This window comes from Heliconius melpomene, unplaced genomic scaffold, assembly GCF_056956725.1.
Source record: "Heliconius melpomene rosina isolate 202511_hmr_F unplaced genomic scaffold, ASM5695672v1 ptg000055l, whole genome shotgun sequence".
In the NCBI taxonomy this organism is placed as follows: Eukaryota; Metazoa; Arthropoda; class Insecta; order Lepidoptera; family Nymphalidae; genus Heliconius; species Heliconius melpomene.
This window is the reverse complement of record NW_028181878.1, coordinates 7,351-32,292: the sequence shown is the minus strand read 5'-3', so window position 1 is coordinate 32,292 and position 24,942 is coordinate 7,351. Positions and strand designations below refer to the sequence as shown.

The following is a 24,942-nucleotide window of genomic DNA, read 5'->3' as shown; positions in this document are numbered from 1 at the left end:
CGTTGAGACGCCCAGGCTGAGCACACCTCCAACGTGTGCTGGGCCGTCTCATCGAGGCAGTCGTCGCAGTGGTGGCAGCGAGCGTCGGGCTCCCTCCCGGCGATCCGACACAAGTAACCCCCGAAGCAGCCATGCCCCGTGAGCACCTGTGTCATGCGGAAGGTTAGGACGCCGTGACGCCGCGCTAACCACTGGCGGAACACTGGACGAACAGCCTCGATCGTCCTCAGGCCGGCAGTTGGTGTTGCCAGCCGAGTTTCCCACAACTCCATTGCGGCTACCCGCACCTCCTCAGTGCGTGCCTGGCTTGCCGGTTCCCCGGACACTAGGCCTATTATTTCTTCATTTGGTTCATATATTTCATTATTTTCCATAATTTTAATTATTATTATTATTTGAGAATCAATAATTAATCAACGAATAATCCTATTTTCATTAAATATACCATCCTCTATTGAATGATATCAAAATTTACCTCCTTCTGAACATTCTTATAATGAACTTCCTATTTTAAGAAATTTCTAATATGGCAGATTATATGTAATGGATTTAAACCCCATTTATAAAGGAATATCCTTTTTTTAGAAATGGCAACCTGATCTAATTTAAATTACCAAAATAGAGCTTCTCCATTAATAGAACAAATTATTTTTTTTCATGACCATACATTAATTATTTTAATTATAATTACAATTTTAGTAGCATATTTAATAATAAATTTATTTTTCAATAATTATATTAATCGATTTTTATTAGAGGGTCAAATAATTGAATTAATTTGAACTATTTTACCAGCTATTACTTTAATTTTTATTGCACTTCCATCATTACGATTGTTATATATTTTTAACCGACTTCTGTAAGAAAAGGAGGTTATCAATTCGACTGTATTTTTTTTTTTTTATTTTTTTTTTTATTATTTTTTTTTTATGTTTGTTACCTCATAACTTTTGACTGGGTGAACCGATTTTGATATTTTTTTTTTATTTGAAAGGTGAAGCTTCCTGAATGGTCCCATTTTTTTTTGGTCCATGTCTGACAATGGTATCCATGAGAAAATCACATAAGTCTTAAATTTGCATTAGGTATGTGCGCGACAAATAGACGCATAACTTAATGTCGCGCAAACTGATTTTGATGATTCTTATTTTATTTGAAAGGATACACTTCAAGGATAATTTGGTGAAAGTTTAGCTAGATTCCGATTATGGAATCCGGTGAAATTTGAGAAAGTTTGTTTTTTTTGGTAAAAAATTGATTATACTGTAATAGTTACAAGCAAAAACTTTTTAACTCGATGTCAGAAGTGAGATTCCTGATCGTTACATTTCTTTTCAATCAACCTCAAAAAAGAGAATGTTCTCATTTTCAATCAACTTGAAAAAAGGGAGATTCCCAATTCGCCCGAATACTTTTTATGTATGTTCTTGTCAATATACCAAAATGTTACTTTGCGCAAAAATAAACCCTAATTAAATGAAGTTTTGGGAAGGTGCCGGCGGTAAGTGGGGAAAACCGATTTTTTCCAACCCGCAGGAATGTGCGGGAAGGTGTGGGCGGTAAGTGACGAAAACCGATTTTTTCAGTTTTCCCCGCTCGGATTCAGTTGAAACTGGTGTCGATCGTTCGGGCTCCGAGGGGCTTTCAAGGTGGTATACAACCCGCGGGAATGCGCGGGAAGGTGCGGGCGGTAAGTGGCGAAAACCGATTTTTTCAGTTTTCCCCGCTCGGATTCAGTTGAAACTGGTGTCGATCGTTCGGGCTCCGAGGGGCTTTCAAGGTGGTATACAACCCGCGGGAATGCGCGGGAAGGTGCGGGCGGTAAGTGGCGAAAACCGATTTTTTCAGTTTTCCCCGCTCGGATTCAGTTGAAACTGGTGTCGATCGTTCGGGCTCCGAGGGGCCTTCAAGGTGGTATACAACCCGCGGGAATGCGCGGGAAGGTGCCGGCGGTAAGTGGCGAAAACCGATTTTTTCACTTTTCCCCGCTCGGATTCAGTTGAAACTGGTGTCGATCGTTCGGGCTCCGAGGGGCCTTCAAGGTGGTATACAACCCGAAGTTGGAAGGTGAAGGTGCGGGCGGTAAGTGGCGAAAACCGATTTTTTCACTTTTCCCCGCTCGGATTCAGTTGAAACTAGTGTCGACCGTTCGGGCTTCGAGGGGCCTTCAAGGTGGTATACAACCCGCGGTAATGCGCGGGAAGGTGCGGGCTGTAAGTGGAAAAAACCGATTTTTTCAGTTTTCCCCGCTCGGATTCAGTTGATACTGGTGTCGATCGTTCGGGCTTCGAGGGGCCTTCAAGGTGGTATACAACCCGCGGGAATGCGCGGGAAGGTGCCGGCGGTTAGTGGCGAAAACCGATTTTTTCAGTTTTCCCCGCTCGGATTCAGTTGAAACTGGTGTCGATCGTTCGGGCTCCGAGGGGCCTTCAAGGTGGTATACAACCCGCGGGAATGCGCGGGAAGGTGTGGGCGGTTAGTGGCGAAAACCGATTTTTTCAGTTTTCCCCGCTCGGATTCAGTTGAAACTGGTGTCGATCGTTCGGGCTCCGAGGGGCCTTCAAGGTGGTATACAACCCGAAGTTGGAAGGTGAAGGTGCGGGCGGTAAGTGGCGAAAACCGATTTTTTCACTTTTCCCCGCTCGGATTCAGTTGAAACTAGTGTCGATCGTTCGGGCTTCGAGGGGCCTTCAAGGTGGTATACAACCCGCGGTAATGCGCGGGAAGGTGCGGGCTGTAAGTGGAAAAAACCGATTTTTTCAGTTTTCCCCGCTCGGATTCAGTTGATACTGGTGTCGATCGTTCGGGCTTCGAGGGGCCTTCAAGGTGGTATACAACCCGCGGGAATGCGCGGGAAGGTGCCGGCGGTTAGTGGCGAAAACCGATTTTTTCAGTTTTCCCCGCTCGGATTCAGTTGAAACTGGTGTCGATCGTTCGGGCTCCGAGGGGCCTTCAAGGTGGTATACAACCCGCGGGAATGCGCGGGAAGGTGCGGGCGGTTAGTGGCGAAAACCGATTTTTTCAGTTTTCCCCGCTCGGATTCAGTTGAAACTGGTGTCGATCGTTCGGGCTCCGAGGGGCCTTCAAGGTGGTATACAACCCGCGGGAATGTGCGGGAAGGTGCCGGCGGTAAGTGACGAAAACCTATTTTTTCAGTTTTCCCCGCTCGGATTCAGTTGAAACTGGTGTCGATCGTTCGGGCTCCGAGGGGCCTTCAAAGTGGTATACAACCCGTAGTTGGAAGGTGAAGGTGCGGGCGGTAAGTGGCGAAAACCGATTTTTTCACTTTTCCCCGCTCGGATTCAGTTGAAACTGGTGTCGATCGTTCGGGCTCCGAGGGGCCTTCAAGGTGGTATACAACCCGCGGGAATGCGCGGGAAGGTGCGGGCGGTAAGTGGAAAAAACCGATTTTTTCAGTTTTCCCCGCTCGGATTCAGTTGAAACTGGTGTCGATCGTTCGGGCTTCGAGGGGCCTTCAAGGTGGTATACAACCCGCGGGAATGCGCGGGAAGGTGCCGGCGGTTAGTGGCGAAAACCGATTTTTTCAGTTTTCCCCGCTCGGATTCAGTTGAAACTGGTGTCGATCGTTCGGGCTCCGAGGGGCCTTCAAGGTGGTATACAACCCGCGGTAATGCGCGGGAAGGTGCGGGCGGTAAGTGGAAAAAACCGATTTTTTCAGTTTTCCCCGCTCGGATTCAGTTGATACTGGTGTCGATCGTTCGGGCTTCGAGGGGCCTTCAAGGTGGTATACAACCCGCGGGAATGCGCGGGAAGGTGCCGGCGGTTAGTGGCGAAAACCGATTTTTTCAGTTTTCCCCGCTCGGATTCAGTTGAAACTGGTGTCGATCGTTCGGGCTCCGAGGGGCCTTCAAGGTGGTATACAACCCGAAGTTGGAAGGTGAAGGTGCGGGCGGTAAGTGGCGAAAACCGATTTTTTCACTTTTCCCCGCTCGGATTCAGTTGAAACTGGTGTCGATCGTTCGGGCTCCGAGGGGCCTTCAAGGTGGTATACAACCCGCGGGAATGTGCGGGAAGGTGCCGGCGGTAAGTGACGAAAACCTATTTTTTCAGTTTTCCCCGCTCGGATTCAGTTGAAACTGGTGTCGATCGTTCGGGCTCCGAGGGGCCTTCAAGGTGGTATACAACCCGCGGGAATGCGCGGGAAGGTGCGGGCGGTAAGTGGAAAAAACCGATTTTTTCAGTTTTCCCCGCTCAGATTCAGTTGAAACTGGTGTCGATCGTTCGGGCTTCAAGGGGCCTTCAAGGTGGTATACAACCCGCGGGAATGCGCGGGAAGGTGCCGGCGGTTAGTGGCGAAAACCGATTTTTTCAGTTTTCCCCGCTCAGATTCAGTTGAAACTGGTGTCGATCGTTCGGGCTCCGAGGGGCCTTCAAGGTGGTATACAACCCGCGGGAATGCGCGGGAAAGTGCGGGCGGTAAGTGGAAAAAACCGATTTTTTCAGTTTTCCCCGCTCGGATTCAGTTGAAACTGGTGTCGATCGTTCGGGCTCCGAGGGGCCTTCAAGTTGGTATACAACCCGCGGGTATGCGCGGGAAGGTGCGGGCGGTAAGTGGCGAAAACCGATTTTTTCAGTTTTCCCCGCTCGGATTCAGTTGAAACTGGTGTCGATCGTTCGGGCTCCGAGGGGCCTTCAAGGTGGTATACAACCCGAAGTTGGAAATCCACGCTAGCTCTCGGCGTGTGCAGTCGTGTCGTACGTAAAACAAGTTTGTTATTTAAAAGTTCATGTGCGTTTCACCAAAATGCCAGTTAAGTGCAAAAAATGTAATTTATTTATTTCTACCAAGAAAATTGAAGATTATTTTCAATGTAAAGGAAAGTGTGGAGATTATTATCACCGTACTAAAACCTGCTTAAAAGACTACATAAAAAGTATGAATACAGGAACATGTGCAGAATGCACGACACCTGAAAATAAAAAAAGTGAACCGAAGGGAAAATTGGCAACAGTTAGTACAATTGGGGAACAAAGAGTTAGAACAGCAGAAAAAAAATTTATTGATCTGGATCCAAACAATACCACAATTGAAAAACTTTTATTTGAACTGAATACAAAAATGGCTGTTGTGTTTGAAATTAAATCCAATACAGAATTTTATGCCGCTAAGTACGATGAATTATTACAAATGCATCAAGAAATGAATAAAATCATAAGAACTAATGAGAAGAAGATTGAAGACCTAAATAATAAATGTAAACATCTTGAAATTATAAACGCTGCTTTAGATATGAAAATACAAAGATTTGACCAAGAAGATAAGAATCAAAATTTAGAAGTAGTAGGTGTAGAAAGCGAGGAAAATGAAAATACCTTCGCAATAGTGAAAGCTATAGCCGAGAAAATAGAAGCAAATCCTAACGACGTAGAACGAGCTTGGCGTGTATCTAAAGTAAAAAAGTCAACAAAAGATATCACAAAGAATCAAAATTTAATAATCAGATTCCGCACACAATCTGCGAAGGAGGAATGGTATACAAAAAGAAGATGTATTAGGAAAAATTCTGATATCCGTAGAAACGGCTCAGATAATCCAATTTATATAAACGAACACTTGACAAACTATAATAAGGAACTAATTTGGTCCGCCAAACAAAAATTAAAACCAAACTTTAAATTTGTCTGGTCGAAACGTGGCCGGATTTTCTGCCGTGAAAATGATAGTAGTAAAATTATACCCCTATATCATATAACAGATATAGAAAATTTGTTATTGAAGAGAAATACAGCTCCTGATATCTTTACAACGCCTAATCATTCACCTATATAACTGTAAGTATTTAACATAATAATTAATTCCACATTAACAATAAAAATGGCGTCATTTGAAGATATAGTTGAAGACGAAACTAATTGTAGATATAATTCTTTAAAAAGCTGGTTCAGTAATAATAATACTGGCAATAAGTTGTCTGTGGTACATTTAAATATAAGGTCTATCAATAAATATTTTCCAGAATTGTTACTATTGGTGAATGACTGCAAAGTAGAAATTGATATCATAACTTTATCAGAAATTAATGTTTCGAGTGATCAGATGGCTTTATATACAATAGATGGTTACAATTTAATATACAAAACCAGAAAAACTAGAGAAGGTGGAGGTATAGCAATATACTTAAAAAAATATTTAATATTTAAGGAAGAAAATGAACACTTTATGGCTTCTGAATATTTAGTAGGAAATATAAAAATAGCTAAGGTAGAATTAAAAATACTTGTGCTGTACAGACCACCTAATTGTTCAATATCCTTATTTATAACGGAGTTAAAACACTTTTTGCAAAAACTAAAACCAAGTGACGAAGCTTTAATAATTGGAGATGTTAACATAAATCTATTACAACAATCAAACAATAATGTAACACTATACGAAAACATTTTAAGTGAATCAGGATTTTCTAAGCAAATACATGGAATTACAAGAGAGGAATTTAGAAATGAATGTCTGACACAATCGTGTTTAGATCATATATATATAAAAAGCAAAAAAAATTATAGCTCTGCTATAATAGACCACAAGCTAGCTGATCACTACCTCATTGGTACTTTTATTGAAATGGATTGCACCAAGGAAAGTTCCAAGATAACAAAAAAAATATACCAAAATAATAATATACAAAAACAATTAAAAGAAGAAAATTGGGATGACCTTTTAAAAGAAACATGTCCGCTTAACTTATATTCTAAATTGGTCATAAAATTTAACAAAATATATGAAAATAATACAATTATGATATCCACTAGTGAACATTCTAAAAGAGAAGCTTGTCCGTGGATAACGCAAAATCTAAGAGACATGATGGAGCACAATGACACATTGTTTAATAAATGGAAAAGTAACCCGAGTAACTATGTGTACCGCAAAGAGTATAATAGATGGAGAAATAGTACTAATAAAGCAATACATAAAGCAAAAAACAAATATGAAAAAAATAAATTATTAGATCTACGTCGTAATGCAGCAAAAATGTGGGAACATATGAATAAGTTACTGGGAAGAAACAAGAAATCCATAGATAGCGTCATTTTGAGTAACATGAAAGATATAGATGAGAGGACAATTTGCGAAAAATTTGCTAGAGCTTTTAGTGAAGAAGTAGATAATATAAAGCATTTGTGCAATAATAACTTCTTAGATAGAGATATGTATGTAAATTCACAAAATGTTTCTTTTAGATATAAAAAGGTGACTTCAAGCGATGTTAGTAAAGTCATAGGTAGCTTAAAAGTAAAAAAATCTCCTGGAGTAGATAATATAAGGCTAATTGATATCAAGTCCATACAAACTAAAATCAGTCCAATAATAGCTCATTTTATAAATCTCACAATTAAAAATCAAATATATCCCGATTTGTTAAAAACTTCTATTGTCAGACCACTGTTTAAGGGGGGTGAAAAAAAATCATTCAACAACTATAGACCAATTGCAATTTTGCCTTCAATAAATAAAATAGTAGAAAAAACTATAGTTAACCAAATATCTCACTTTTTAAAGACATTTAATGTTATTAATTCAGCACAGTACGGATTTCAAAGAGGGAAAAATACCACACAGTTATTATCAAAATTTGCGAACGATGTAAATAACTATTTGAATAAAAAAATGCTTGTAGCAGTTTTATTTATAGATTTTAAAAAGGCGTTTGACACTTTAGATCACGTTACTCTTCTAAAATCACTTGAAGAGAGTGGGATACGTGGATTTATGTTGGAATGGTTCAGGAATTATTTAACAAATAGAGCTTTTACTGTAAAAGTAAATAGTAATTATAGTAACCAAAAAAATATGAAATATGGAGTTGCTCAGGGATCTGTTACGGGTCCAATGTGCTACATTATCCACGTAAATAGCTTAGTGTCAGTCATAAAAAGATGTCATAAGTATATGTTCGCTGATGATACATGTATTCTATATGCAGCAAATGATCAACACACAATTCAAACAAATATACAAACAGATTTTGATAACATTACGAAATGGTCACACGATAATGGAATTATACTTAATACCGACAAAACAAAATTACTATGTATAAGTTCAAATTATAAGCGATATAATCGAAATATAAAAGTAAAAGGACACTCTTATGATTGTCTACATAAAAATCAAGTGTGTAATTGTAATTACGTAGAAATTGTGACAAAACAGAAATATTTGGGCATATTTTTGGATGATTGTTTTAATTGGAAAACTCAAGTATCTACTGTTTGTAATAAATTAAGAATTATATTGAGTAACTTTAAGAAATTACGTTATTCTACTCCTAAATACGTTCTTTATATATTATATCATAGTCTAGCAGAATCTGTGGTGTCATATGGACTTGTATGTTACGGTCTTACATTTAACACTTATATAAACAAAATAAAAGATCTACAAAGAAGATTTCTAAAAATTCTTATTAATAAAAAATTTGACAAAGAGAAAATAGATAATGACTTTCTGTTTGAAAAATGTAAACTTCTTCCAATAGAAAAGAAATTAATATTAGGCATATTCTTATCAGAATTTGGGAGTACAGAATTTAAAAACAAAATTAATTGTGAGTATATGACACGTAGAAATATAAACAATCCTCTATATAAAATACCTAAAGTAAATAATTTTTATGGCAAACGTACAAAAGAATGGACAGTTCCAAAAATACTTAACTCTTTGCCATCAGAAATAAAAGATACTGCAAAACCGTTAAATATTGTGAAATATAAACTAAAAAATATACTAATGCCAAAAGAGTTTAAATTACCGTTGTGAATATAAATATGTGTGTGTGTATGTGTATGTCGCAAAAATCTAACTTAATAAAAAAAAAAAAAAAAAAAAAAAAAAAAAAAAAAAAATGTTGTATAGAGTAGAATTATTAAAATACTTAATAAATACTTATACATAATAAAAAAAATAAAAAAAAATAAAAAATAAAAAAAAACTTAAAAATTAAATGTAATAAAACTTATAATAATAGCCTTGCTGCAATAACGCACGTTATACTCGTAACTCGGCATCAACAACGAATATTATAACAAATATTTTTGCTTACCCACTTTTATCAAAATTAATCTATAATGTTTGTTAAATAGAAAATGTTTTATATAAGTACTGTGTAATTTAGCTTATAAGTTTAAACCTTGTTTTTAACCATTATATTTAAGTTTAAATGTGTAAAAGAGAGCTTTGTCCGTCGGTAAACCATTTAAATGGTTTGGCGGAGTATATGTATGTATTTTATAATTGTTAATTTAAGAAAATAAATGAAAAAAAAAAAAAAAAAGGTGAAGGTGCGGGCGGTAAGTGGCGAAAACCGATTTTTTCAGTTTTCCCCGCTCGGATTCAGTTGAAACTGGTGTCGATCGTTCGGGCTCCGAGGGGCCTTCAAGGTGGTATACAACCCGCGGGAATGTGCGGGAAGGTGCCGGCGGTAAGTGACGAAAACCTATTTTTTCAGTTTTCCCCGCTTGGATTCAGTTGAAACTGGTGTCGATCGTTCGGGCTCCGAGGGGCTTTCAAGGTGGTATAAAACCCGCGGGAATGCGCGGGAAGGTGCCGGCAGTAAGTGGCGAAAACCGATTTTTTCAGTTTTCCCCGCTTGGATTCAGTTGAAACTGGTGTCGATCGTTCGGGCTCCGAGGGGCCTTCAAGGTGGTATACAACCCGAAGTTGAAAGGTGAAGGTGCGGGCGGTAAGTGGCGAAAACCGATTTTTTCACTTTTCCCCGCTCGGATTCAGTTGAAACTGGTGTCGATCGTTCGGGCTCCGAGGGGCCTTCAAGGTGGTATACAACCCGCGGGAATGTGCGGGAAGGTGCCGGCGGTAAGTGACGAAAACCTATTTTTTCAGTTTTCCCCGCTTGGATTCAGTTGAAACTGGTGTCGATCGTTCGGGCTCCGAGGGGCTTTCAAGGTGGTATAAAACCCGCGGGAATGCGCGGGAAGGTGCCGGCAGTAAGTGGCGAAAACCGATTTTTTCAGTTTTCCCCGCTCGGATTCAGTTGAAACTGGTGTCGATCGTTCGGGCTCCGAGGGGCCTTCAAGGTGGTATACAACCCGCGGGAATGCGCGGGAAGGTGCGGGCGGTAAGTGGCGAAAACCGATTTTTTCACTTTTCCCCGCTCGGATTCAGTTGAAACTGGTGTCGATCGTTCGGGCTCCGAGGGGCCTTCAAGGTGGTATACAACCCGCGGGAATGTGCGGGAAGGTGCCGGCGGTAAGTGACGAAAACCTATTTTTTCAGTTTTCCCCGCTCGGATTCAGTTGAAACTGGTGTCGATCGTTCGGGCTTCGAGAGGCCTTCAAGGTGGTATACAACCCGCGGGAATGCGCGGGAAGGTGCCGGCGGTTAGTGGCGAAAACCGATTTTTTCAGTTTTCCCCGCTCGGATTCAGTTGAAACTGGTGTCGATCGTTCGAGCTCCGAGGGGCCTTCAAGGTGGTATACAACCCGAAGTTGGAAGGTGAAGGTGCGGGCGGTAAGTGGCGAAAACCGATTTTTTCACTTTTCCCCGCTCGGATTCAGTTGAAACTGGTGTCGATCGTTCGGGCTCCGAGGGTCCTTCAAGGTGGTATAAAACCCGCGGGAATGTGCGGGAAGGTGCGGGCGGTAAGTGGCGAAAACCGATTTTTTCAGTTTTCCCCGCTCGGATTCAGTTGAAACTGGTGTCGATCGTTCGGGCTACGAGGGGCCTTCAAGGTGGTATACAACCCGCGGGAATGCGCGGGAAGGTGCGGGCGGTAAGTGGCGAAAACCGATTTTTTCAGTTTTCCCCGCTCGGATTCAGTTGATACTGGTGTCGATCGTTCATGCTCCGAGGGGCCTTCAAGGTGGTATACAACCCGCGGGAATGCGTGGGAAGGTGCGGGCGGTAAGTGGCGAAAACCGATTTTTTCTGTTTTCTTCGCTCGGATTCAGTTGAAACTGGTGTCGATCGTTGGATCGTTGGTGTCGCTGCGGAGGGGTCAGTTGGTGATGGCCAGAACGTAGGAGTGTGGAAGGAGCCGAGAGTGGTTCTGACCAGATTGGACGTTGATGACGGAATGTCGACTGTCGGTAGTGTCAGGTCGAGACGAGGGTCCGGATCATCATATGGACGGTTGTGGGGAGCGTTGGAGTCAAAGGACTCAGATACTGAAAGTTTTGTGTCGATGGTGTCGGAGAAGTCAAGGACACGGGTACTATACCTGAAGGACAGGCGGAAGAGGCCTCGGAAGCCGATCGATCAGTCGGGGTCTTCTGGTGAAGGAGAGCCAGATAGACCGGCGCCAAAAGTGGTTGCCATGAGGAGACGGAAAGGTCTCGGTGAGGCAGAAAGGAAGGAGTTGCCGCTGAGTTCAGAACAGGAGGTGTCTGACAGCGCTGCGGCCGTACTGGCCAGGGCTAGCTCCAGGCTCACGGACATGTCTCTACCATCCGAGAAAGAGCAGGACGAAGCCATACTTGCGTCTGACCTACAAAATCAGGTGGTGGACAGCCTAGCGGTGATAAGGAAGGTTGCCAGCAGATCGGGCAACCTTAAAGGAACTTTCACCAAGGCCTTTTGACGGATACCGGCCCGAGTGGGGACTCGAGCGGGTTATGTGGGACTCGTGGACCGGCTGAAGGCCAATCCCAATACCCACTAAAACCTCACGATGCTCCTCCTCGACCACCACTGGCCGCGAGACGCGGGGACTATAATCGTCCACGAAACGCGGCGGCGGGAGCCTGCTAGGCACGTCGCGGAGTCAAGGGTGTGTGGGCACCCTCGACGGCCTGCTCGGAGTAGCGCGCGGGAGCAACCTGCGCGCGCCTACTCGGGCCAGGTTGGTAGGCGGCCAGCTTCCCCAGGCTGACCGCCCTCTGGCACATTAGGGCGGAAGGCGGCGATCGTGTGCCGCCCTCCGGCGACCCGGTCTCTTACGGCGGATGGCGACTTCGGCAAAAGCCTCCCTCGTCCGTTCCGCCGACTTCTTCTCGAGCACCACTGCCTCGCAGAAGGATGAGACCGCATCCCACGACGTCTCGCTGGGAAGGGAAAGGTCGTCCCCTATGACGTCGCGCAAAGCGCGACGTTGAGACGCCCAGGCTGAGCACACCTCCAACGTGTGCTGGGCCGTCTCGTCGAGGCAGTCGTCGCAGTGGTGGCAGCGAGCGTCGGGCTCCCTCCCGGCGATCCGACACAGGTAACCCCCGAAGCAGCCATGCCCCGTGAGCACCTGTGTCGTGCGGAAGGTTAGGACGCCGTGACGCCGCGCAACCACTGGCGGAACACTGGACAAACAGCCTCGATCTTCCTCAGGCCGGCAGATGGATTTGCCAGCCGAGTTTCCCACATTTCAACCGCGGCTACCCGCGCCTCCTCAGTGCGTGCTTGGCTTGCCGGTTCCCCGGACGCTAGGCCTCGACGCCGGCAATAGACCGACGCCAGAGAAAGAGCATCCAGGTCCCACGGTATGACTCCAGCCAGCACGCACGCCACTTCACCGGAGATGGTCCGGTACCCCCGTATCGCCCGGATGGCCATCACCCTCTGCGCACGTCGCAGCAGAGTGATGTTGTGCCGGTCGGATCGGACCACTCCGGTGTACAGCCGACGGCTAGAGGCGCTCGGCCCATCCACATTGGGCAAAAGGCGCGCCAGTGCCGCCGCTGTCTTCAACAGTTTCGGGGCCAAAGATGTAAAGCGGCCCCGAAAACTCCACCGACCATCCAGAACAAGTCCGAGGTACTTCATGCTCCGGGCAACGTCAATTTTGACGCCACCGACGACGATGTGGGCATCTGCCGGTGGGCCCTTTCGAGGAGCATGGAAGTAGATTGCCTCGGACTTGTTGAGGGAGACTTCCAAGCCCAGCCGCTTTATGCGGCCGACTACCTCCGCAACTCCAGCAGTCGCGAGGACTGCCGCCTCTCGATAGGTCCACTGCTGCGCCAAGACCAGCGTGTCATCGGCGTAACAGAGGACCTTTATCCCCCTCAGGGTGCCGCCCCGCAGCACCCAGTCGTATCCGATGTTCCAGAGGATCGGACCCAGCACCGATCCTTGTGGAGCACCGGCCGACACAACGAACTCCTTCCAACCTCCTCCAGGAGCTGGAAAGGTCACAGACCTACCGGACAGGTAAGCCCCGATGACGCGGCGCAGGTATGGAGGCACACGATAGTATAACAGTGCCTCCTTTATGCAGGGCCATGGCAGGGAGTTGAAGGCGTTGGCGATGTCTAAAGACACCGCCAAGACTCCATTGCCTCGGGCCACCGCATCCTGCGCATAGGACTTTACCTCCAGTATGGCATCCACCGTCGATCGCCCCCTACGGAAGCCATACTGGTGGTCCGAGAGGTCCGGACCTGTCCCCTCCAAATGGTGTTGTAGCCTCCTGGCTACAACACGCTCAAGGAGCTTGGCGATCTCGCTCAAGAGCACGATGGGCCTGTAGGCGGAGGCTGAATCCGCCGGGCGACCCTCCTTCTTGATGAGGACTAACCTGCCTGTCTTCCACCGCTGTGGAATTATGGCTTGAGCCAGACAGGCAGTGAATAGTCCTCGCACTCTGGGCCCTAAGGTGTTGAGGGCCAGAGTTAGCGCCCGGCCGGGAATGCCATCGAAGCCCGGGGCGGTGCTCTTGAGCCGAGATCGGCGAACAGCTTCTTCGAGCTCCTCCTCCTCCACCGGTGGTGTGACGCTGTCCTCGTCGTCCTCCTATTCCTCCTCACGCGCTGCAGGGCGGGCCATACTGGGTGGTGCAAAACTGGCCCGCTGCGGGAATAGCGACGACAGAACCCCTCAGAGTACGTCCGGTTGGAGTGTCTGCGTCAGTGGTGGTGCCCAAGCCCGTAACCTACCGAGCACCATTCGGTAAGGTGTGCCGTACGGGTCTAAGTCTATCCCCGCGATCAACCGGTCGTGCGACTCGCCTTTCACACGACCGATCTCCTCCTGCAGCTGCGTTCTCGCCTCGACATAGACGCGGTACAGTCGGTCTTCCTCCTCCTGCACCTTCTGTACCCGTCTGCGATAGTGGCTGTACTGGCGTCTCGCCGCAACGCAGGTGTTACGCAGTTGCGCGATCTCCCACGACCACCAGTACACTTGCCGCCGTTGAGGGCGGCGCCCGGAACGGGGCATTGACGCGTCACAGATACGCGTCAGCGCCCCCTGTGCCCAGGATGCGGCGTCTTCTGCAGACGCCAAGCTCTGGGGCCGCCAGGATTTCACTATCGCGGCCTCCTCCAACAACTCCCTGTCGAGACGACCCAGTTGCCACCGCGGTCCGTACTCTCGCGAGTTTGGACTGGGGGCTGGTGGCACCGCAGGATGTATGGAGATCTCGTACAAGATGTAGAGGTGATCCGAGAGAGTCTCCACATCATCCAGCACTCGCCAGCCCCGAACACGACATGCTAGGGCCGGGCTCGCGACCGAAACGTCCACGACGGATCCGCCCAGCCTTCGCACACACGTGTTCTTGGTCGCTCGGTTGAGCACAGACAAACCGGTGGCAACAACCCACTCCGACAGCGTCACACCACGCACATCCGTCGTTGCGAAGCCCCACACGCTGGACTTCGCGTTGAGATCGCCGGCCACCAACATCTCCGCCGGACGAAATCGCTCTACCATTTCCCCCAATCGTATAAGGAACTCTTCAAACTCCGCGAGAGTTCGATTGGGGGAAAAGTAGACCCCTACGACAACTAGGTTGCCGACAAGTGCGGCGACGCATCCCACACCTCTCTCTACACGTGAGAAAGGCGGGGAGCCCGCGGCGACCTGGGTGATAATAGTCACCACCCCGGTGTTGTCGGCTACCCAGTTGTCTCTGTCGGGAACGCTGTAGGGCTCCGAAACAACCGCCACCTGGATAGACCACTGCGCCAGGCTTTGGACCAATAAGTCCTGGGCCCTAGCACAGTGGTTAATGTTCGCATGCAACACGCGGAGAGCCATTATTGGTCTTCCATGTGTTGCACCTCCTCAGGCCCAGCTGGGATATTAGACCTGGCCGATGTTGCCGGCACTCGTCTGCGCTTTCCACCGTTATTGGTGCTAGCCTTTCCACAGGCAGCATTCCCCAACATGTGATTAGCGGGCCTTTGCGCCGCCTCACACACCGGACAATGAGGCTCTGCCGAACACGATCTCTGCTGATGCCCGGTCTGGCCACACTGGAAACACTGTTTGCTGCGGTCCACCTGGCTACTGCAGCTCGCAGCCATGTGGCCCACTTCGTGGCAACGGAAACAACGTTGCGCACGGGGCATCAATAGCCTCACTCCAGCAGAGACGAAGCCAACAAGTAGTCTCGCCCCGCTAATCTTCTGCGCTGCGCCGACAGGACATCGGACCCATACTGTTCCTAGACCGGCCCGGTCCTGTCGGATCTCTCCGACTTTTATATTACCCGCAGCACAGCCGGAAACTCGGCTTATTGCCGCCGTCATGTCCTCAGCAGTGGCGGAGTCATCGAGGCCAAACACCCTCAATTCCGCACATTTCACTGGCCTCGACACCTGGACCTCTTCGGGGCTGAGAACCCCACGCAACTTCTCAGCTAGCGCATCCGCCTTCTCAGCAGTGTTGGCGCCAGGCATTCTAGCGCCTAGCATTCTAGCGCCAGTAGACGCAACACGGAATCTCAGGTCCTCTATACCCAGGTCTTCCATCTTTATACTTTCCTTGACCCGGGGAAGGACATCGCTATACGACATCTTGTCGGCGACGGCTGGCTGCAACTTAATCGTCACAACTTGCGATCTAGGACGACGCAACTTTGGCTCCTTTTGCGCTTTAGCCTTTTGCGCTTTCGGCTTAGGAGCTGGCTTTCTCTTCTTGGCCCCCTTCCGGGCTACTACAGTCCAGCCCTCAGACATATCAGCCGGAGCGGGTGGCAGAGGTCGAGGCTCAGTAGATGCGGTCTTTACCGGGCCTTTCTTCTTCTTGGCCTTTTTAGACCTTTGCTCCTTTGGTGCCGGATTAGCCGGCGCCATCAAAGTGGATGCGACAGGGTCCACTTGCGCCTGCTTTGGGCTATCCACCTTGCGCTTGTCCGCCGCTAGCGGAGGTCGCAGATTTCTCTCCGGTGGTAGCCGATCTTTAAAGGCTTCCAGCCTGGTGGAAACCATAGTGCCCACTATGTCCTCCACAGCAATAGACTCCGTGGGAGTGGGTCGCAAGTCCGATGCTCTAGACCGCTCCAACTCCGCTCTCAAAAGGGCAAACTCCTTCCGCAACTCCACCAACTCCGACTGCAGTCGCGAGTTTGTTGCCTTGAGGATATCCACTTCCTCTGATGCCGTCCTCTTTGCCAGAGTATTAACGGCAGAAGAGATAACTCCGGCAGCGTCTTTAAGGGCCCTAGTAAATGTGCCCTTCAGATTCCCCGACTTGCAGGCGACTCTATTGATTATAGCCAAGCTATCAGATACTTGGCTACGCAAGTCGGAGACCATGTGCTCCTCACCGCAAAGTTCCAGGGGCACATCCGAGAGCCTAGAACTTGCTCTAGTTTGTATCGCCGCGGAGATTTCAGCAACTTCCTCCTCCGCCCTCAGCCGGCGCTCCTCGCGCTTGGCATCGTTTAGCGCCTTCTTTCCAGCAGCTAGCCCTATATTCTCATCAGGAATATTTGGTACGACCACGACTCCCTCTGGCCGAAGCAACCTTCGCTTTCGGCTTGTCTCTGTCTCCCCATCCGCATCCGAGGATTCAGAGTTACTCTTCCTGTGATGGCGCCTCTTTCTGTCCTTTCGGAACTGCGCTTTAGCCCCCTCGATAGCATTGGAGCTGTTCGACCCAACAGACATCACGCCATCGGCGTCTGACTCGGAAGCCGCCCAGAAACGGCCTCGCGACGAAAGTGACGACCTGGACCTATCTCTTATAATAGAGGCAACCTCCTCATGGTCCAGACGCTCTAACACGACTCGCGCATCCTTCAACCCCCCTCCTATTGGCACAAGTGCCGGACTTTTGCCCCTTTCGAGCAAAGTACTCCCTACGCCTTTCTCGGGCACAACTACTACTCCGCCCATCTCGGGCAACAACAGATCACCGCCCTCCTCGGGCCTCCCTACGTCATCATTTTGGGTTTTTAATTTAACATTTTCCATTTTGTTCCCACGAGTGTGGGGGAAAAACGGTCCATCCGAGCAGTGCCCCCTGTACTCGGATAAGCCTATTACGCCAGGGTGTCGGCCGGTACCCTGGCGGGACCAGCAGTAGCGACTGATCTCCCCATCAGCCATGAACCCCTCGCGCTGCTTCGCCGCTTGGGTTGGGGTAATTTTTTATAGAGGTTTTCTTCCTCGCAGCCCGGCCCTCAGTTCCATTCCTGATTACGAGACATGACCGCAACCAAGAGTGGAGTTCTGATATTTTCGGCGCTGGCACATCACTGCACCTGCGTGGCGGTAGGGTGAGTACACACCACGCACGCCCTCCGGTTCCTCACACTGTGACCTCTGCATGACAGAGGACACGCGAAGAACCACGCCGGATTATTAGCCAGCGAGCAATCATTACCCAAGGACGAATCCTGTAGGCACCAATTACTCGCCGCCCAGGGTGCACCGGTCCGCAACACTGTTCGTCCCCCCCGAACGACAAGCATTCGAGAAAGGGCCAACAGCGGGTGAACACACGAGGAGGTCATCCGACCAAGCACCCCAACCTAACCTGACATTTTTTTTTTTTTTTTTTTAACGTGAGGAAATCCTTTTACGGATACCGGCCCGAGTGGGGACTCGAGCGGGTTATGTGGGACTCATGGACCGGCTAAGGCCAATCCCAATACCCACTAAAACCTCACGATGCTCCTCCTCGACCGCCACTGACCGCGAGACGCGGGGACTAGAATCGTCCACGAAACGCGGCGGCGGGAGCCTGCTAGGCACGTCGCGGAGTCAAGGGTGTGTGGGCACCCTCGACGGCCTGCTCGGAGTAGCGCGCGGGAGCAACCTGCGCGCGCCTACTCGGGCCAGGTTGGTAGGCGGCCAGCTTCCCCAAGCTGACCGCCCTCTGGCACATTAGGGCGGAAGGCGGCGATCGTGTGCCGCCCTCCGGCGACCCGGTCTCTTACGGCGGATGGCGACTTCGGCAAAAGCCTCCCTCGCCCGTTCCGCCGACTCCTTCTCGAGCACCACTGCCTCGCAGAAGGATGAGACCGCATCCCACGACGTCTCGCTGCCGGCCATAGCCTTGACCACGGCCGGCAGGGAAAGGTCGTCCCCTATGACGTCGCGCAAAGCGCGACGTTGAGACGCCCAGGCTGAGCACACCTCCAACGTGTGCTGGGCCGTCTCATCGAGGCAGTCGTCGCAGTGGTGGCAGCGAGCGTCGGGCTCCCTCCCGGCGATCCGACACAAGTAACCCCCGAAGCAGCCATGCCCCGAGAGCACCTGTGTCATGCGGAAGGTTAGGACGCCGTGACGCCGCGCTAACCACTGGCGGAACACTGGACGAACAGCCTCCATCGTCCTCAGGCCGGCAGTTGGTGTTGCCAGCCGAGTTTCCCACAACTCCATTGCGGCTACCCGCACCTCCTCAGTGCGTGCCTGGCTTGCCGGTTCCCCGGACACTAGGCCTATTATTTCTTCATTTGGTTCATATATTTCATTATTTTCCATAATTTTAATTATTATTATTATTTGAGAATCAATAATTAATCAACGAATAATCCTATTTTCATTAAATATACCATCCTCTATTGAATGATATCAAAATTTACCTCCTTCTGAACATTCTTATAATGAATAATAATCCTTTTTTAACCGACTTCTGTAAGAAAAGGAGGTTATCAATTCGACTGTATTTTTTTTTTTTTTGTTATGTTTGTTACCTCATAACTTTTAACTGGGTGAACCGATTTTAATATTTTTATTTATAAGGTATAGCTTCCCGAATGGTCATATTTTTTTTTGTCCATGTCTGACAATGGTATCCATGAGAAAATCACATAAGTCTTAAATTTGCATTATGCATGTGCGCGACTAATAGCCGAATAACTCAATGTCGCGCCAACCGATTTTGATGATTCTTTTTTTATTTGAAAGGATACACTTCAAGGATAATTTGGTGAAAGTTTGGTTAGGTTTCGATTATGGAATTCGGAGAAAATTGAGAAAGTTTGTTTTTGTTGGTCAAAAATTAATTATACTGTAATAGTTACAAGCAAAAACTTTTTAAATTGATGTCAGAAGTGAGATTCCTGATCGTTGCATTTCTTTTCAACCAATCTCAAAAAAGAGGATGTTCTCATTTTCAACCAACTTCAAAAAAGGGAGATTCCGAATTCACCCGAATACTTTTTATGTTTGTTCTTGTCAATATACCAAAATGTAACTTTGCACAAAAATAATAGCTAATTAAATGAAGTTTTACATAGAACAATCATAACCACTCGTTGACAACCACTACCAATTCTATCAATTGAATAATTTCATTATTATTTTTTATTTCTATTTTTATTAGTTTAATAATTATAAATTATTTTATTTTTAATTATAAAAATAATTTTAATTTTAAAAAAAATAAGAAAATTTCAAAAAATTTTTTTGAAAATGATAAATAATCTTTTTTCAATTTTTGATCCTTCAACAAATTTATTTAATTTCCCATTTAATTGAATTAGAACATTTATTGGATTATTATTTATTCCTTTATCTTTCTGATTTTTTCCTAATCGTCATTATTTATTATGAAATTTTATTTCTAATAAGCTTCATAATGAATTTAAAACTTTATTAGGACCAAATAGAATTAATGGATCAACTTTTATTTTTATTTCATTATTCTTTTTTATTTTATTTAATATTTTTTTAGGTTTATTCCCATATATTTTTACTAGAACAAGTCATCTTAATGTATCCCTTTCATTATCTTTAACATTATGATTAAGATTTATAATGATTAAATAATACACAACATATATTTATTCATATAATTCCTCAGGGAACACCAACTATTTTAATACCTTTTATAGTACTAATTGAAACTATTAGTAATATTATTCGACCTGGAACTTTAGCAGTTCGATTAACAGCTAATATAATTGCAGGTCATTTACTTTTAACTTTATTAAGTAATACAGGTATTAAAATACTTAATTATTTATTAATTATTTTAATTATTGTTCAAATTTTATTATTAATTCTTGAATCTGCCATAGCAATTATTCAATCTTATGTAATTTCTATTTTAAGAACTCTTTATTCTAGAGAAGTAAATTAATGTCTAATCATAATCATCCCTATCACTTTTTTTTCTGAGGGTAGGTGCCAAAAAGTAAATACGTTTTTAAAGTTGCTCCCAAATAATTTTCTTTTAAAAATAGTTAAAACAAATTATAAGTGAAATGTGTTATGTATAAGTGATGTATTAACAGTCACCAACCTGCCAGCAGTTATTCGTGCAATAATTTCTACACCAAAACTTTTTATCCATAATCACTAGTCTTTTGAACTCAATTACATCAACATGGAAGCTATTAAGCAATCAATACAAGAACTGTCACTACACTTCAATTCGCAAATGGCTGACTTTCAGCAAAATTTGAGTTCTGCGCTTCCTGCGGCAAGCCCCACTTCCCACATTGCAGCTCAATTTAGTGCATTTCGATCTTTTGTATTGAGTGCACTGGAGGGGCTTCAGCTGCAGGTAAATATACTGTCAAAACAGTTAGACCTTCTTGACTTGCGGACCAGAAAGAAGATACTGTTGGTGCATGGTGTGCCCGAGGAGAGAAGTACAGCTGATTCTGCCATTGCGGTGAAGGTCCTGTCCCAACATCTGAAGTTGCCTGATCTGGAGCTGGGTGACATTAGCAGATGTCAACGCCTGGGTACTGTAACATCTGATAAACCAAGACCCATACTTGTAAAATTCCGAGAGTTATCTATGCGAAATCAAATATGGTATGCTAAAACCAATTTGAAAAATACAGGCATCACTTTATCGGAATTCCTCACTAAATCCAGGCACGAGACTTTCATGGCAGCCCGAAAACGTTTTGGCATAAATAAATGTTGGACGAAGGAGGGCTACATCATTGTCATTGGGCCAGATGGGAAGCGCCATACTATTTCCACATGCAGTGAGCTAGACAATATCCACGACACGGCTGGGGCTCAACCTCTTAAAGCACCTATGGCGAGCTCAAGTGCTGGTGATTCTAAGACAAAGCCAGTTCCTCAGGTTACACGAATGAAGAGGATCGTAAACTCGAAGAAGTAAACAACTTCCTTAATGCATTAGTTTGTTCAATTAATGTTGATAGAATACTTTTAACCTTATATCTAATAACTTATGAGCTAGTGTCCTATAAATCACTAATATATTCACTAAAATGTACAAATTACCCACAACTTAAATCGTTAATATACTTATCCATTAATATATATAATTTACCCACAATTTTAAAACGTAATATTAAATGTTGTAATGTTCGGTCCGGTTCGGTTCTTTATTTATGGCGCTTCGAGCGTGCCAGTTGAGCACTATTCACTTCGCCAATGTCACGTTGTATGGAAAACACACAAAGGAGATTGTACGGTAAAAAAGAGATTATATTACACAATAGGAGAATGCATGTCAAAAAGAGTCCAGTTAAAGTGTTGCCTTCACCTATAAAATAAAAAATCATAAAATAAATATATACATGAACATGAGTTTGTAATGTTTACTTTTTGTTAGTTATTTTGACAGGCTTATTGACACTTAATCTGTCAATGGCCGGAACTGTCTTAAACGTTTCTTTTCACGATAACTCCTAGATTACGGACTTAGTTGTATTTATCGTGTTTTACCTCTTTTTTTTTTTTGTTATTGTAAGTGATTATTTGTTTATTTTATTTTTTTTATTTTTATTTTTCTAATTTTATCACTAATATTTATTTTGCTAATTTATTTATTTATTTGGACATACATATATTATATAGCTCTTATTATTATTATCATTAACATTCTGCATATACACACATTTTATTTTAATCTTATTTTTATTTATTATATATATTTATTATCCTATTAATTTTTACTTGATTATTATATTTTGGTACTGCACTATGTTCAACAACGCTAACTCAAACAGTGACACCTCTGATAATGATATATTTTGTCAGTCTACATCGTTATCATCAGATTCTAGTTTCCATAGCACTTCCGCGTCGCTAAGCACTGTTTTGGGCACGACTTTTGCGAACTCTGCCAAGCACTTCAACGTGGTGCATATCAATGCACAAAGTGTTCCCGCTCATTATCCTGATCTCCTAGCTTCCTTCGATGCCAAAAACGTTCACGCGATCCTAGTTTCCGAAACTTTCCTAAAACCTTCCTTACCATCCACATCCTATGCTTTACCCGGCTTCCATCTTATTCGTAATGACCGTACAGGGAAAGGCGGTGGTGGAGTTGCTATCTACTTACGCAGCCACATCCCTTTTTCTATTCTTGACAAATCTCCTACACTGTACTCAAATACTTCTGAGCATATTTTTATTGAAGTGTTATTTGGCACATTAAAACTATTACTTGGTGTACTTTACAGCCCTTCACTTCATATAAATTATTTTGACACCTTTGAAACTTTACTAGATAAGTATGTTCCAGGTGTTGATCACACCATCATAATGGGAGATTTTAATACTTGTCTAATTAAAAATGACTGGCGTGCTATTCGATTACAAAATATTATTAAAAGTGCTAATCTTAATCTTCTACCCACTAACGCTACCCACTTCTTTCCTAATACCGCTCCGTCACAATTAGACTTAATGATCGTTTCGTCGAATGAGCAAGTCGCTACTTATGGTCAGTTGTGTGCAGAAGCGTTCTCATATCACGATCTCATATATATGAGTTATAAAATTCGTACACCCAAAATTAAACCTACTATAATCATGCGTAGAAGCTTTAAAAATTTTAACAACGAAGCTTTCTTAGAAGATCTAGATAATATAGATTGGGAGAGTGTATTAAATGCTCCAACTGTTAATGAAAAAATTATTATATTTAACTCTCTTTTAACTGAGCTTTTTGACCTGCACGCTCCACTTCGACCAATAAAACTCAAGCACCTTCCTGCCCCCTGGTTAACGGAAGATATTAAAAAACTTATGGTAAAACGTAACTCGGCTAAATCGAAGTACAAGAGAAATCCTACTGAGGAAAACCTTAACAGGTTCAAAATACTACGGAACCGATGTAACAAAACTTGCAGGGATGCTCAACGCACTTTTATTTATAATTCTATCGAAAATTGCAATTCTGCTAGTATTTGGAAATTCCTTGACTCAATGGGTATTGGACGCTCACGAAAAACTACCGCGTTAGGCGATAGAACGGATATCAACGAAATGAATAAGCACTTCGCGAATGTCAACTTATTAAGTCAAAATGTTAAAATTAATACTATTAAGTCTATCCCTTCAATCTCTGGTCCTTCTCCCTTTCATTTCACTTCTATTTCTCCTGACGAAGTGAAGAAACATGTTCTTGCCATTAAGTCCGATGCTATTGGCAGTGATCGAATCAGTCGGAAAATGATTCTTTTAACCATGAAGACTGTACTTCCTATCCTGTGCCATATTTTCAACTATTCCCTTTCCTCAAATACTTTCCCTGATATCTGGTGCCAGGCGATAGTTGTTCCTATACCTAAAGTGTCTAGCCCCACTTCCTTTACAGACTATCGCCCGATATCTATCCTCCCGTTCCTGTCCAAAATACTAGAACGTATAGTCCATAAACAACTCTCCTCCTTCCTTACCAGAAATCATATCCTATCTCCCTTCCAGTCTGGTTTCCGCCCTGGTCACAGCACTGTCACTGCGCTCAATAAGGTCAATGATGATATAAGATATGGAATCGATAACCAACAAGTCACTATTCTCGCTCTCCTAGACTTTTCTAACGCTTTTAATACAGTAGATTTCGAAATCCTTTTAGCTGTTCTAAAGTCTATTAATATTTCATCAGAGGCTACTGAATGGTTTTATTCCTATCTACATAATCGAAAGCAGTACATTCGTTTAAATGAAAAACTGTCAACTGTTTGCCGCCTTAATGCTGGTGTTCCCCAGGGTGGCGTACTTTCTCCTTTACTTTTCTCCATCTTCATAAATTCCGTCACCAAGCTTTTATCCTTGCCTTTTCACTTATACGCTGATGACTTACAGATTTATACAACCACGGACGTTCAAGACATTGCGAGGACTATTAGTCTAATTAATTCCAACCTGCTAACAATTAGTACCTGGAGCAAGTCTTACGGTTTATCTATAAATCCTAAAAAGTCTCAAGTGTGTATTCTCGGCAATCCTAAACAACTATCCAAGATCTATTCTCCTTCCCTTCCTCCTACAGTCTTCGACACCTGTAACTTGAAATACTGTTGCACTGTCAAAAATCTAGGTATCATGGTGGACAGCAAACTCTCCTGGGCTCCTCAAGTTTCCGAGTTGAGCCGCAAGTTGTACTGCGCTATAGGTAGGTTAAAAAGATGGAAAAATATTCTGCCAATCAAAACCAAAATAACCCTAGCCCACTCACTTTTGCTACCTATCCTAGATTATGCAGACACCTGTTACCTGGATTTATCGCAGCAACTACTTAACAAGTTGGAACGTCTCCAAAACCTGGTTATTAGATTCATTTTCGGACTGAAAAAGTTCGATCATGTCAGTGAGTATCGTACTAGACTTGGCTGGCTTCCTATTAAAGACCGTCGAAATCTTCACACCCTGAAACTCCAACCTACCTTAAGCAGCGTTTTTCCTTTCTCGATTCCAACTCCCGTCTCACACTAAGTCTCCGCTCCCAAAAAGATAATAAGCTGGAGATACCTTTGTGCCGTACTCGTTGTTACAGTAAATCGTTCACGGTGCAAGCAGCGAAACTATGGAATGCCCTACCACGTACTATCAGGCAGTCTAAGTCTAAGAAAGCATTCA

At 44.8% G+C, this 24,942-nt stretch overlaps 3 protein-coding genes across 3 annotated transcripts; 2 read left to right on the top strand and 1 right to left on the bottom strand.

The window, feature by feature from the left end:
• The first annotated feature begins 4,701 nt into the window (after positions 1-4,701).
• Positions 4,702-6,215, top strand: LOC146526397 (uncharacterized). Its single transcript, XM_085207176.1, has 2 exons — positions 4,702-5,421; positions 5,509-6,215. Exons 1-2 carry the CDS (start codon positions 4,766-4,768, stop codon positions 5,789-5,791), a joined length of 939 nt encoding a protein of 312 aa, XP_085063302.1. The 5' UTR covers positions 4,702-4,765; the 3' UTR covers positions 5,792-6,215.
• An 8,728-nt stretch (positions 6,216-14,943) lies between these two features.
• Positions 14,944-17,106, bottom strand: LOC146526396 (uncharacterized). Its single transcript, XM_085207165.1, has one exon. It carries the CDS (start codon positions 17,104-17,106, stop codon positions 14,944-14,946), a length of 2,163 nt encoding a protein of 720 aa, XP_085063291.1.
• Positions 17,107-20,226: 3,120 nt separating this feature from the next.
• On the top strand, positions 20,227-21,346 carry LOC146526395 (uncharacterized). The gene has a single exon (XM_085207179.1). The coding sequence runs from the start codon at positions 20,471-20,473 to the stop codon at positions 21,224-21,226; it is 756 nt and encodes a 251-aa protein (XP_085063305.1). The 5' UTR covers positions 20,227-20,470; the 3' UTR covers positions 21,227-21,346.
• Positions 21,347-24,942: the final 3,596 nt, after the last annotated feature.

Excerpts from the sequence above, each read along its gene's own strand:
- LOC146526396 (XM_085207165.1), bottom strand. The coding sequence starts at position 17,106 with ATGGAAAATGTTAAATTAAAAACCCAAAATGATGACGTAGGGAGGCCC.
- LOC146526395 (XM_085207179.1), top strand. The coding sequence starts at position 20,471 with ATGGAAGCTATTAAGCAATCAATACAAGAACTGTCACTACACTTCAAT.
- LOC146526397 (XM_085207176.1), top strand. The coding sequence starts at position 4,766 with ATGCCAGTTAAGTGCAAAAAATGTAATTTATTTATTTCTACCAAGAAA. Across the intron at positions 5,422-5,508 it reads CGTGTATCTAAAGTAAAAAA|ATGTATTAGGAAAAATTCTG; the intron begins GTCAACAAAAGA and ends TACAAAAAGAAG.